Source organism: Podarcis tiliguerta (assembly GCF_965153285.1).
Source record: "Podarcis tiliguerta genome assembly, chromosome: 7".
In the NCBI taxonomy this organism is placed as follows: domain Eukaryota; kingdom Metazoa; phylum Chordata; class Lepidosauria; order Squamata; family Lacertidae; genus Podarcis; species Podarcis tiliguerta.
Genome location: NC_139540.1, coordinates 66760698 through 66775285, shown reverse-complemented (window position 1 = coordinate 66775285; position 14588 = coordinate 66760698). Strand labels below are relative to the sequence as shown.

At 46.5% G+C, this 14588-nt stretch overlaps 1 protein-coding gene across 2 annotated transcripts in view; it reads right to left on the bottom strand.

Moving 5' to 3' along the window:
• The window catches only part of DROSHA (drosha ribonuclease III), an 84694-nt gene that overhangs the window by 44278 nt on the left and 25828 nt on the right, over window positions 1–14588 (bottom strand). For both annotated transcript variants that reach the window (XM_083449294.1, XM_083449295.1), the window contains exons 14-20: window positions 13167–13291; window positions 11580–11679; window positions 9489–9596; window positions 6040–6147; window positions 5312–5450; window positions 3301–3361; window positions 2090–2149 (exon numbers count right to left, since the gene is read on the bottom strand). In XM_083449294.1, the coding sequence (XP_083305420.1) occupies window positions 2090–2149; window positions 3301–3361; window positions 5312–5450; window positions 6040–6147; window positions 9489–9596; window positions 11580–11679; window positions 13167–13291 (701 nt within the window). The remainder of the gene's footprint in view (window positions 1–2089; window positions 2150–3300; window positions 3362–5311; window positions 5451–6039; window positions 6148–9488; window positions 9597–11579; window positions 11680–13166; window positions 13292–14588) is intronic.

Sequence of the window (14588 nt, the reverse complement as noted above, 5' to 3'; positions counted from 1 at the left end):
CCGCACGGCGCAATCCTATACAGGCCCCACTGACTTCAACGAGACAGACTATCTCTTTTGTGCAAACTTGCACAAAGACCAAAGCGTTTTGGCTGCCAGAACTGCCCCTACGAAGAAAGTTCTATGCTCAGGGTGCCAATTTTCGAGCCTCGGAAAGATTACCTGTAAAAATGCACTGCGGAGGTTTACGTAAATAGAAGTACTCAGAGAGCTTGTTTTTGAGCATTAAATAAATCTGTCCTCCTTCAGCCCCTGCTATTTTCAGAGATAAAAGCCCACATATGGTTTTATGCAAACCAAACAATGCAAAAAGCCGCTCATCTCAAAGTAGTTGTTGGAAGGCACCGATGGCATTTTCCTTTTCTTCTTCTGTAACATCTTAACACTTTTGGAGCCTCTCTCTACATAAGTAGACCACTTTTCCCATTAGAAACGGACACACCTGAGATCTGGAAATGAGCTTCAAATCTCCCACCCTGGAGTTTTGGGAGCTACCTGCTGTCACAAATGACACTTACCAAGGAAATGGCTGCTGTTTTCACTAGGCTATAAAATGTCAATTTTACATTATTTTTGCCAGGGTTTTTTTTTGTTTCTTTCTGAGAAGAGCCTATGCAGGAAAAATGAAAGCCACCTTCCATTAACCGGGAATATGTTAGTGATTTATTCCAAATACACGAGCACGAAACTGCAAACTACCGGAAGGCAGAACGCCAAGTGCGCCATTATGAAGTCGGGATTAATGAGTAATAACCCCACACTTGGGAGAGAGAATTGGGTGGGGGTGGGGGGTGGGATTCAAAGTTTATTTGCAAACACACTTTTTGCTTGAGATTATAGCCAGAAAGATGAAGGAGCTCCGTGACAGGAAGATGACACGTTCCAAAATGATGTATTCCTTTTATTTGCCGGCTATAAACTTTGAAGGGTTTGGTCCTAGACTAGCCATTCTCCAGAGCTGTTATGAGCAACTCTCAATTACATCTGACAGGACACAGTCATCAGCTTTTCATCTCAGAGAATTACACTTTAGGCCCTCGGCTTGGAATGAAACTTCAAATGAAGACACGAGGCAGGGGAAACGGACTTGGCAGACCAAAAACCTTTGGCATCTACAGTGGAACCTTTTGGGGCTGCTGACAAACTAGAGAGCAAAAGGTACCAGTTGATGAAAGAATATCTAGAATTGGATCTGGGTTCAATTCTGAGCTTGAAGGTAAAGAGACCCCTGACCAATAGGTCTAGTCGTGACCGACTCTGGGGTTGCGGCGCTCATCTCGCTTTACTGGCCGAGGGAGCCGGCGTACAGTTTCCGGGTCATGAGGCCAGCATGACTAATCCGCTTCTGGCGAACAAGAGCAGCGCACAGAAACGCTGTTTACCTTCCCGCCAGAGCGGTACCTATTTATCTACTTGCACTTCGTGCTTTCGAACTGCTAGGTTGGCAGGAGCAGGGACTGAGCAACGGGAGCTCACCCAGTCGCGGGGATTCGAACCGCCGACCTTCTGATCAGCAAGCCCTAGGCTTTGTGGTTTAACCCACAGCACCACCCGCGTCCCAATTCTGAGCTTAGTCCTAAGCAAACTGAGATACAGACAGGAACGTGCTTGAAGCATTTTAAGCACCATCTAAATTACTTCTTGTTTCTTTTTCTTTTTAAAAAAAGACTTTTGTGTGGCCTATTTGAATAACAACAAAGCCAATAAATTAGTTTAAAAAAAAAAAAAGAAACGAAAAAAGACTTCATTCTCTAAGGGCCTCTCTTCTGCATCTGTAAAGCAGGAATGACGCCAATTTAGCTTGCAAGAAAAGAGGGAGATGGAAGAATTACAGATTTCGGCATGTTTAGCACACTGGAAGCGACACATAAATGTCTACTTTTGATTTTGATTTTTTTTTAAAAGCAGCAGAGGTCTTTGGTGTTCCGGAAGAAAAATAAATAAATGACATCGGAGTTTTAATTGGCAGAATACCCTTTCAACTGCATGATAGCCCAAAACAAATCAGGATATTTTTAAATGTTTTATTTTAATGAGTAAGGTATGATTTTATAGCAGAAAGTGCATTAGGAGTGAACCGAATACTCACCTAGTTAAAAATTCAACCACGGCATCTCCCAAAAATTCCAAGCGCTCGTTGTGGTTGATCCTGCAAACAGACAAATGCAAGGATCATTACACGTGACCCCTACGTGTATGAGTAATTAGCGATGGATAAACAACAGCCGGCCAATTCCTTGGGGCGATAGAGCAAAAAAGAGTTAGGCTCCCACTGCTTTCGGTTTTCAACACACCAGCCTCCGATGCCCAACAGTGGATATTTGGGTTTCTTCTGCGCGGCACAAAAAAACCACAGGCAGCCAGAAAGGTAATAAGGCTGATCTTAATGTTGTGTCAACTTATTAACCAAAGGAAAAGATAATGATGTTCAATGGCATGCTGAGACCAGCTTCCGCGTGCCCTGCCATCGCCCTGGATGATTTAAAGAGAAGCCTCCTCCTAGGCCATCTACAGGCTTTTGGAACGGTGCCATGCAAGATGAAAAAGAAAGCATCTTGCAGGGGGTTCAAAATCCTCTGTTTGGTACAGCATCGCAACCCCTCCTGCTCTTTTCCTGCGTGCTCTTTCAGCACTGGCACGGAAAGAGGCTTGCCGGGAGCGCTTGGTCATTTGCCAGAAAGCAGGTAAGCCGAGTGTGTTTTTAAGGCTAGAAAGAAATCACTAACAATCAGCAGAATTCCAGGTGGTTACTGCAAAGAGGCGAAAGGTGCAAAGGCCACAAATAGGTTTACTGGGAGCAGCTCTGCACTGGAAATGCAGTGTTTCCCCTAACTGAAAGAAGAAGAGAAGAGTTTGGATTTGATATCCCGCCTTTCACTCCCTTTAAGGAGTCTCAAAGCGGCTAACATTCTCCTTTCCCTTCCTCCCCCACAACAAACACTCTGTGAAGTGAGTGGGGCTGAGAGGCTTCAAAGAAGTGTGACTAGCTCAAGGTCACCCAGCAGCTGCATGTGGAGGAGCGGGGAATCGAACCCGGTTCCCCAGATTACGAGACTACCGCTCTTAACCACTACACCACACTGGCTCTCATCACACTGGGGAAACCCAGCCAGATGGGTGGAGTATAAATACAATTATTATTATTATTATTATTATTATGTTGTTGTTGTTGTTGTTGTTGTTGTTGTTGTTGTTGTTGTTGTTGTCATTAACAGTTCTGTTCTGATCCCACTTACTGCAATGGACCAGCGAGCTCGTAACTGCAACAACTACCACCCAGAAATTATGTTGTTTGCGTACCTGGAAGGAGTTGGATCATCTTGCCCAAGACGTGACATGATATTGATCAAGGTGTTTATGCCTGGGAGGGAAAAAATACAGACCACGTGATATTTAGAAGGTAACCCCATTTAAACAGGCACGTTTTCTTTTAAGGGTTCAGCACAAAAGTAACCTTCCAGTAATTTGAATTATGTATTGTCATCGGAACAGTAAAAGGGTGGTGCTGTGGTCTAAACCAAAGAGCCTAGGGCATGGGTAGGCAAACTAAGGCCCGGGGGCCAGATCTCGCCCAATCACTTTCTATATCCGGCCCGCGGACGATCCGGGAATCAGCATGTTTTTACAGGAGTAGAATGTGTCCTTTTATTTAAAATGCATCTCTGGGCTATTTGTTGGGCATAGGAATTCATTCATTTCCCCCCACCCCCAAAAAATATAGTCCGGCCCCCCACAAGGTCTGAGGGACAGTGGACTGGCTCCCTGCTGAAAAAGTTTGCTGACCCCTGGCCTAGGACTTGCCGATCAGAAGGTCAGCGGTTTGAATCCCCACGGTGGGGGGAGCTCCCGTTGCTCGGTCCCAGCTCCTGCCCACCTAGCAGTTTGAAAGCACATCAAAGTGCAAGTAGATAAATAGGTACCGCTCCGGCAGGAAGGTAAACGGCGTTTCCATGCGCTGCTCTGGTTTGCCAGAAGCGGCTTAGTCATGCTGGCCACATGACCCGGAAGCTGTACGCCGGCTCCCTCGGCCAGTAAAGCGAGATGATCGCCGCAACCCCAGAGTCGTTCGCGACTGGACCTAATGGTCAGGGGTACCTTTACCCTATCTGAACAGTAAATGATTAAGCTTATGACATACGTTTGTAGTAAGGTTAGAGCTTATTGAGAAATGATATATAATGAATTGAAAAGGATGTTGAAAATAACGTTTGTTTAAAAAAAAAACCCAGCAGCTCTTCTATTGGGAACGATAGGGACAGAATTACCTAAACCATATGGAAACATTCACTTATGTGACCACAGCGGCAATAATGTTACTCGCCCCAAAATGGAAAGAAGAATAAGTCCCAGCAAAGGAAGAATGGATACAAAAACTTATGGAATACGCAGAAATGCTGAAACTTACCAGAAGAATAAGAAATCAAGATAACAAACTTTTAATAAAAGAACGGAAATGGTTTATTGAATATTTGCAGATAAATTGTAAACAGATAAGAGCATTGGCAGGATTATTGTAATAACCTGCAGTTTCATAAGAGTATATATTTAAAGTAGATGAATAAATGAGTAAATTAAATTAATCAGGATATGCAGAAGATATTAAAAATAAATTTAAAGAACCACAGAAAGAGGAGGAAGTCGTTTTGAATTGTTAAAATGATTGTGAAATTAGTGAAATGTATAAACCTGAAAAAAATAAATAAAATTTGAAGGGGAAAAAGCTTATAACATAGGTTTGTATAGCAATAGCTACCTCTGTATCACAATAGCCAAGTACCTCTGTAGAATCAAAATCCACCTGCAATTTCTCCAGTCCCAACCCTTTTTGACCACTGCCCAACCTTTTTGGCTTTGGGCATTCACCACGTGTAAAGCCCATCCTCTCCACACCTTAGTCTGGAAAGTCTCCCTTTTCCCCCCGCAAACTATCCATTCAACTCAGATGACCATCTTAACTCCACAAACTTGGGAATGTGCCCCATTGAATTCAATGGGATTTACTTTACACAACCACCCTGCAGCTAGTAAAATAAGTTTGGCTTGTGAACCTAGATTTCTACATGCAAGCAGCACAAGAACTCTGCCTGCTTTTGCCACCTCGTTGCAGAACAGCAATTGACATTCGGGCGAGGAGAACGCAACATGTGAAACGGTCTTATGAGAAGGCAGGCTGGCTCTGGTCAGCACCAGGATGCACGGCCACCTGGCAATGACACATAAGTATACCTTATGCGAAAAGTGAGGCTAATCAGGGAATCAGGCAGTGGGCCTTCTTGGTAGCGGTGCCCGCCCTGTGGAATGCAAAACGTACCTTTTTTCCTCATATGCATATGGTGGACTTTCCTATCTCCATATTTGGGCTGCCGGATGCCGCAGTTGGACAAAGAATTTCTGGCATGGTCTGGATTCATCCCGAAGTTTAGGTGATGACTTGGGTGAGTCATGGCCAGCTGTAAAGGCGGCAGAATCCCAAAGCAAAGACAAAACAGCCCTGTAAGCCTGCACTGCTCATTCCAATCGCTGCAAATCTTTAAAACGGATGGCTGCCGTGAAATTTCAGCAGCGCAGAACCACCCCCAGTTTTCACAACCGATCAAGCAACTTCAGAAGTTTTGGTTGTTCAAATCCTCAGTTTAGCCAATAGCTAAACATTGCAACTCAGTTCCAAAGACAACTTATAGTCCAGGAACATGAGCAGAATTCGAAACTCCCATTCTTCCAGGTGCGTTTTGTGACAGCAAAAAAAAAAAGTGTTTTTACAGATCAGTACAGATCCAGCGCCTCTCTCTGCTCCAGCCCCAACAAGGTTCTCTGAGCACCATGTGCTGCCAATGGCCGGTGCTTCCGACTCATTCTTTGGCTCCCTGATTGGCTGTCTCCATCAGACCCCATCTCCAGGTCGGCCTGGTCAGTTCTCTGGCTCTGCCGCCCACAAGCTAATGCAAGCTTACCAGCACATCTATTCCCTGCTCCTTTTTCCCCAGCCACATTGCAACTTCAAACACATGGGAGGGAGCGCATTTCGGTCTATGTCCTTACCTGCAATAAGCAGCGATCTTTAAAAGTGTAGCCTATCAGTTTATCCAGATGCATCAGACATTGATGGTAGCGGATGTGATGAGTCAGAACAGGGAGCATCATGGCATGCTAGGAGAAAGAATTGCCATTATTTATTTACCTGGAACTTTTAGCCCTATATTTTTTCAAGTACAGTGGTACCCCGCAAGACGAATGCCTCGGAAGACGAAAAACCCGCTAGACGAAAGGGTTTTTCATTTTCTGAGGTGCTTCGCAAGACGGATTTTCCAAAGGGCTTGCTTCGCTAGACGAAACAGCCCTGCCTCTCCTGTCATGGCGACGGTCGCACGCTCGCTTCCCCGCTCCTCCGGCTCCCTCCCACCTTCCTGCTGATGGCTCCTCCGGCTCCCTCCCACCTTCCGGCCGACCTTCCGACCTTCCGGCTGCCTCGTGCCGCTGCCCACCGCCCTCGCGCGCTCCCCTCAGGAGCCGTTGCCGCCAGCAGCCAGCGCTGCAGCCGGAGTCGCGCTCCTGAGCCCCGCCGCCCTCCAGCAGCCGCATTTCGCGGTGTCCACAAGGCGCGGGTGAGTCCAAGGACCGGCTGCGGCAGCTGCCCTGCTTCTCCCCACCCCTCCCTGCCGTGGTGCTTCGCAAGACGAAAAAACTCGCTCTATGAAAAAACTCGCAGAACGAATTAATTTCGTCTTGCGAGGCACCACTGTATTCAAGAAGTGGTTGAAGTGCTGGACTAGTCCCTAGGAGACCAGGGTTCAAATCAGCCACATTGCACATGAGCCACTGTAAGAATGGTCTACAAGAACAGTAGATTGATTTTTAGGTTTACGCAGCAGGTCATGCAATAAGATTGGATCTGCCCAGCTAATTCTTTGATGATGTAGATGATGATGATGATTTAAACAAGCAACAAGCAAGCAAAGAAAAGTGCACACAGTGTCTCCACTTTCAATTCATGGAGTCTTTTTGGCAACTTGCTTACATTCGGTATGAGACACTGCTGCAGATTATTATTATTATTGCTATTAATAGAATTTATATACCACCCTATACCAGAGGTCTCAGGGCAGTTCACAGAATAAAATCAAAATGTAAAACCACAAAATGCATAATCAAAATAAAAACAACAACCCAATAACACTCCCCCCCCCCAAAAAAAAAATCCCTACATTTTCAAAAGGGCATAGGATGTCAATGAAATCAACCAAAGGTCTGGTTATAAAGGAATGTTTTTGCCTGGAGCTTAAAGGTATAGAATGAAGGTGCCAGGCGAACTTCCTTGGGAAGAGTGTTCCATAAATGGGGAGCCACAACAGAGAAGTCTGTTTTCATGTTGCCACCCTCTGGACCTCTCAAGGAAGAAGAAGAAGAAGAAGAAGAAGAAGAAGAAGAAGAAGAAGAGGAGTTTGGATTTGATATCCCGCCTTTCACTCCCTTTAAGGAGTCTCAAAGCGGCTAACATTCTCCTTTCCCTTCCTCCCCCACAACAATCACTCTGTGAGGTGAGTGGGGCTGAGAGACTTCAGAGAAGTGTGACTGGCCCAAGGTCACCCAGCAGCTGCATGTGGAGGAGCGGGGAAGCGAACCCGGTTCCCCAGATTACGAGACTACCGCTCTTAACCACTACACCACACTGGCACATGAAGAAGGGCCTCAGAAGATGATCTCTGGGTCTGGGTAGATTCATATGGAAAGCGGCAGTCCTTGAGGTACTGCAGTCCTGAGCCGTTTAAGGCTTTACAGGTCAAAGCCAGTACCTTGAATTGGGCCCAGAAACTAATCGGCAGTCAGTGCAGTTGGACCAGGATCAGAGTAATATGCTCAAAGCGTCTTGAGCAACCTGGCCACTGAATTCTGCACCAGCTGAAGTTTCCGAACCGCCTTCAGAGGCAGCCCTACGTATAATGCATTGCAGTCATCTAAACTTGAGGTCACCAGAGCATAGACAACAGCAGTAAGGCTATCCCTGTCCAGTTGGGGGCGTAGCTGGGCCACCAGTCGAAGCTGACAGAAGGCACTCCGGACCACTGAGGCCATGTGCATTATTACTGCGCCAAGCAGGTTTTCAAATTCATTAGAACTTTTTGGGGTTCAGGATTGCTTCACAGCGTCCTGCCCGTACAATGCTTCTGTTTGGACAATAGCAGGGAAGTGGTCAACCCCTACTGTGTGAGATGCGATGGTTAACTCGAAAGCATGGAGAAGAAAGGTTGGGGGAGGATTTGGGGGAGACACACATGCGCTCGCAAACACATGTGGGTAGTAGAAAACAGGGAGATTCTTCATGCACAAGGCTGTGCATCCATCCCGTATGCAGATCATGCCCAGTGCCGGATTTACGTATAAGCTAAACAAGCTACAGTTTAGGGCCCCACTCTCTTGGCGGGCCCAAAAATGTTAAAGGAAAAAAACCCGGATGTACATTTCCAAAATATAAGATAAAAAACAAATAAAATAAAACCTACATACAGCAACAGTGTTTTGTGTTGTGTGGGCCCCTATGATGTAAGTAATGGGCCCCGCCTGCTCCCTAAAATATCATTGGTTTGCTCATTTCTATATATAGGGTGCCAACATTCTGCATGGACTAGTTGCAAGGCAACATGTGCAAATGGCTTTCGATACATATTAAGTCCATAAATTACCATGTAGCATATATTCAACACAAAAGAGCAACAATTTGTTGTTGACAAAGGACAGCTGGACATATAAAGGGCCCCATTACCTTCAGTAGCTTAGGGCCTCATCAAACCTAAATCTGGCCCTGATCACGCCCCAGGAATCTGCTGCTCCCCTGTGGGGCTAGAGCAAGCATCCTTAACCGGTGGCCCTGCAGATGTTTTGGCCTACAACTCCCATGATCCCCAGCTAACAGGACCAGTGCTCAGGGATGATGGGAATTGTAGTCCAAAACATCTGGAGGGCCGAAGGTTGGGGATGCCTGGGCTAGAGCCATAACTCCAGCCCTGCTGAGCAGGCTGGCCAGCTCAGAAAGGGAAGAGGGCAGACAGATTATTGTGCCCTCGAGCCTGATGCCATCAGCAAGGCTGGATTCAAATTCAAGGGGCCCAAACCAGTGCTCCCCAGAATGCCCTGGTTGCTGCCAATGGCAGTTTTTTCCTGCCCAACCATTCAGCAGGCAAAAGGGGTAGGGGGCTATAACACAACTGAGGGGTGTGGCGCAATGCAAAATGGCCACCATTTCTAAAAGAGCAGGGCATGTCCCTTCCCCCTCCCACTGCCATCTTCTGCACTGTGGAGTTTTAAGGGAATATAACAGAGGTTCTTGAGAGAGAGTTGAAGGCCCTTGGCTTGGAAGATGGCAGCAACGCCTGTGGGGGGCCCTCCCTCGCCACCCCTATCCCAGCCGCCTCATCCACATGCCTCAGATTTTACACACATAAATAAAATGCATATGCTTCGTTCGCTAGGGATACGGAAGGGTATCCACTCACCTGACAGACATCGGAGCGGATGCCCGTTTTCCAGAAGCCTTGGCTGCTCAGCTCGACGGTCACCTCACGACGCATGGTGTTTTTCTGCCTAATCTTCTGGAGTGCTTCCTTTAAAGCAAAAAAACAAAAGGGGGGGGGGTTATCTCTGTAGGACCTGACCTGGGATAGCTCAGCAGAGCAACCTAAACTGCCCCTACGTGCATTCAGTCTTCAGTCAATGGGGCATCTTTCACTCGCTGCTTGGAACACTGGAGCAAAACACGCCATAAGAAAACTAGAATAGCCACTCCCCCCTACCCCCTATGCCAAGGGTCAGCAAACATTTTCAGCAGGGGGCCAGTCCGCTGTTCCTCAGACCTTGTGGGGGGCTGGACTATATTTTGAAAAATAATAATGAATGAATTCCTATGCCCCACAAATAACCCATTCTAAATAAAAGCACACATTCTACTCATGTAAAAACACCAGGCAGGCTCCACAAATAACCCAGAGGTGCATTTTAAATAAAAGGACACATTCTACTCATGTAAAAACATGCTGATTCCCAGACCGTCCACGGGCCGGATTTAGAAGGCAACTAGGCCGGATCTGGCCCCCGGGCCTTAGTTTGCCTACCCATGCCCTATGCGCTAGGATAGTTCAATGGCCTTTGGGCCCTAGTGCTTGGCCTTAGAGTTCCAACGTCATTCTCACACTTAAATAATACCACATCAATCTGCTCTTCCACTCCCAACCTGGGTTTGTATCAAACCTAGAAAGCTGCTGATGATCAATGTAGACAGTGCTAAGATGGACCGATGATCCGGCTTGCTATAAGGCATGTTCTGGGAAAATGACTACCAGGTTTGTGCAAATAACACACTGGAGGCGTGGACAGGAGCCACACGCAGCACCTGAGCAGTTCCTCAAAGGCTTAAGATCATACCAACACAGAAAGCGCCATGGTGTGTCAGATCAAGTTTCACTAAGTCCGGCATTCTTTTCAAAAACCCCAGAATCTGATGCTCTCAGAGGCATCTGTTTGGCTACTGCGATAACCGGACGCTGACTCTGGCGGGCTTTGGCCTGATCCAGCAGGCCTCTTCTTTTGCTTCTGTCAGACCCAGGGCAATGCGCCAGAAACTGACCATTGGTCCAGAAGCTCAGCCTTCTGTAGAGCTGGCTGATATACTGATAAATTGGCATTCAGATTGGGACACCTGTTTCGGGCCATTTGAGCTGGCAATACATTAAAGGTAAAGGTAAAGGGACCCCTGACCATTAGGTCCAGTCGTGGCCGACTCTGGGGTTGCGGTGCTCATCTCGCTCTAAAGGCCGAGGGAGCCAGCGTACAGCTTCCGGGTCATGTGGCCAGCATGACAAAACCGCTTCTGGCGAACCAGAGCAGCACACGGAAACGCCGTTTACCTTCCCGCCTGAGTGGTACCTATTTATCTACTTGCACTTTGACGTGCTTTCGAACTGCTAGGTTGGCAGGAGCAGGGACTGGCCTGCAAACGCTGCCTGCACCTTTGAGGAAGCCCCATATGCTCCTTGCATGAGACGGGGCAGTATGGGGCTTGCTCAGCTGAAGACCGCCCCCACAACTGAGGAGTTTAATGAAGCCCCTGTGCCCCTCCAGTTTGCATGAGCCAGAGCAATATCGGGCCTTGGTAGGGGTGGGCAATGTATTTCGGTTGCTTCTTGCTCCCCTAAAGTGGGGAAGAAGAGGCAGCCAGGATACATTCCAGGCATCGTGATATATCAGCATATTGCACTATTAAGCTGCTGATATATCACAATGTCGAAAACCAGATATCGCCCAGCCCTAGTCTGTTGTTGTTGTTGAAAAAAAGGAAAACCTGTATCTGGAAATCTGTGGCAGAGAGCATGAGGCAGAGGAAAGGAATAAATTAAAATGCCAAAGGTCTAAATTGCTTTGGAAACAAGAACTGTGCTATTTGCAAATGGCGATATTTTCCAACACCCTCTTCAGGGTTCAAGTCTGAGTAATGGCAACAGCAACGTAAAGAAACAAAACATGGTATATAGACACACAGAGAAATTAGGACGGGTATGAAATAAAATAAATAAAATAAAATAGCAGCATACTTCTCTTTGCACAAGTTTCTGCTTATCCGCTTGTTTCACTTTGGGGCTGTTAGCCAGCAGGTGGCGCAATTTCACATAACTCTTCCAGAGTTTTTGGTATCTGAAAATTAAAATAAAAAGAAAGTTGGATGGGAGATAAATCAGTCTTGATCCGTTTCCTTTTTGTTTTTAGTTAAGACGGCTGCCTAATAATTCTCAGGTTCATACTGGAAACAAATCCTTCCTATCCTTATATGGAAACTGGCATTATCTTGAAAAGAGAGCATAGCCAACATTTTGCAGCTAAACAAAGGCTGACGGGCCTTGTTTCTTTACAATTGGAAGAGTGCAGCATTGCTTGGACCACAGCCTATGGACTCGGGCCTGTGGAATGCTCCCAATACCAGGTTTTTTTTCCTTTACGTGAGACAGTGTCTATGTGAGGCGAACTACGAGGAGTTGCAGAAAGTATCAAGGTGGTGGGAGATCTGCTATAACAAAATGCAGCAGTGATGAGTAAAAGCTTGAATGGTAATGGGTAAAAAATTGGGCAGCCATTAGAAAATTTTACAGAGGATAAGGCTATCCATGGCTACCAGGATGGCCTCAGTATTAGGACTGGGCGATATATCACCTCAAACCAGGTTGAAGTCCCTATCATGATATCAGTTTCGTAGTTTTTGACCTGGCAATATATTGTGAATCAGGATGTGTGTGCGCTATGCAAAAATCACAATGTGGGAAAAAAGGTGAAGCCAGCCAATGCCTCTGCATAACTCCATCCTTATTTTAGACAATGTGATATATCAGTATATCACAATGTTTAGCTGGGGATATGTCACGAAGTTGAAAACCAGCTCCTTATTTCAAATATTGTGATATATCAGCATATTGCAATGTTTGGCTGGTGATATCTCACAAAGCTGAAAACCAGCTCCATCCTTATTTCAGACATTTTGATATATGTTTAGCTGGTGATATCTCACAGTTGAAAACCAGATCTTGACCAGCCCTACTTGGTATACCAGTTTCTGGGGAACACAATGGAAAGAGAGTGCTCATGTCCCAGTCATGGACATGCCAAAGGCAACTGCTTGGCCCATGCGAAAGCAGAAGAAAATGGTTCTTAAGCCAATAATAGTGAATGGACAGCCAAACATTTCGCAGATTACTCCCCAGGGAACAAAACAATGTTAATGATCCACCATGCAATGCACAAAACATAAGGGAATTGAGTCTTTAGGGAACCCACAGAAATTAAGAGAGGGGAAATTGGCGCTGGTTCAAGATAAATGGTCTACGGTTTACAATATAAGGATTTCATTTTAAAAGGCATGCACGCTTTTGAAACAAAATTAAAGGAATGCAGAAGGGAAAACCTTTTCACTTAAGGGGGGGAAGAAAGCATTTCAGAGTCCAGAATTTTACTGTGCAGCACAGAACAATGACTGATTTTTTGCTCCCCCACCCTTTCCCTCTATTCTCCAGAGTACTATCGCAGTGGGTGTTCGTAACTGCTTTAACAGAAGCAGTTGCTTCAGCACCTGCCCATCAAGAGCAAGGCTGTTAAGACTGCATTCAGCCCCAGGCTTGACAATAATTGCTTACTGTGGGTCTCCAGCGTAACTGAGTTGAGCAGGTCGTATTCCAAAGTGGACAATAATGGGGAAAGTAATCACATCAGCGTTGAACTGCTCACGATCCAATTGATCAATGCGAACCGAGCTGGGCTTCTGGAGCAAGCGGAGGGAAAAGATCAAACAATTAAATTTAGGTAACAGTGGCTCTATCGCAGGCATATATAACTTTCCGGAAATGGACTCTCCGTAGAGGAAGTGCAGGCCCCGGAGACAGCAGGGCCCATTCCAGCTTCCACTGTCTCGTTTCCACTCGGCAAACGAATCTGAAACCCAACCGTGGTTTCAAATCCTCGTGAAACGAGAAGTCAAGCCAGCTGTGGCTAAGGGAGGAGGGAGCACGTGTTCCGGAGACTGGCTCCTGATTCGTTAACCACTGAACGGACCTGTTATGGACTAGCGGGGAAGAGAGAGTTGAATGACCACACCTAGGCTCGTACGAAATGCAGCCCCCTTGCTAGCTGAAGGATTTCTGTGCATGCAACAGGACTTTCCTCCAGTGACGTAGCGTGGGTTGCCGGAGCCCGGGGCTGCACAGAGCGAGGTGGTGGGAGGGAGGGGAACGCATGCACATTCAACTGCCTAATGATGACCGTGTCACCCAGGAGATCACAGCCGCAGAGATAAGAAGAGTTGTTCCGTTGTCAAGAGGTCACTCCCTGGTTCTCAGGAAGAAGCCGTTTTCAAGGGAGCCCAGCAACGCAAAGTGTGCAGCTCTATCGAGGCAGCACCGGGGGTTGGAATTTTGCAGCCCTAAGAATTTTGCGCCCAAGGCAACCACCGCTCTGCCCCTCCCCACATTACGCCAATGTTTCCCCCTGCCTCCTTCCGCCCCATATGTACTACATCCTTCCCAAATCAAGAGGACGGGTGCGCAAATTGAAAGACTATCTCGCTCTGCATGGGATACAATAAGACGCACACCACAGACGACGATTTTCCCACTTAGAACTTCCCTGGAGTTAAAAGCAAAGTCGAGAGACAACAGGAAAACTGTCTACCAATGATTGATTCCACTGTCTACGCTGCACATCTAAGTGTTTAAAGCGAGAGTGAATTGCTAAGGGTTCGTTACGGCTAAAAGGAGGAATATAACTGAGGAAATAAATCAGTCACACAAAAATACCACGCTCCATTCAGCTTTTCCTCGCGCCACCAACCCAAACTCTAGAGCGACAAGGTAGCCAACGAAAGGGGTGCGCGCAGAAGCACTGTTCGAAGTTCGAAGAAGGACTTCACAGAATTTAAAGGTATTCTAAAAGCATTTAAAAGGTTAGGTACTGCAAGACGTCCCTTCTCCTTCCCGAGCCTTCGCTCAGATATAAAGAAACAGAAACCCCCCCCCACACACAAATATCTCTCTTGCTATTTATTACCAGCAGGAATTAAAATG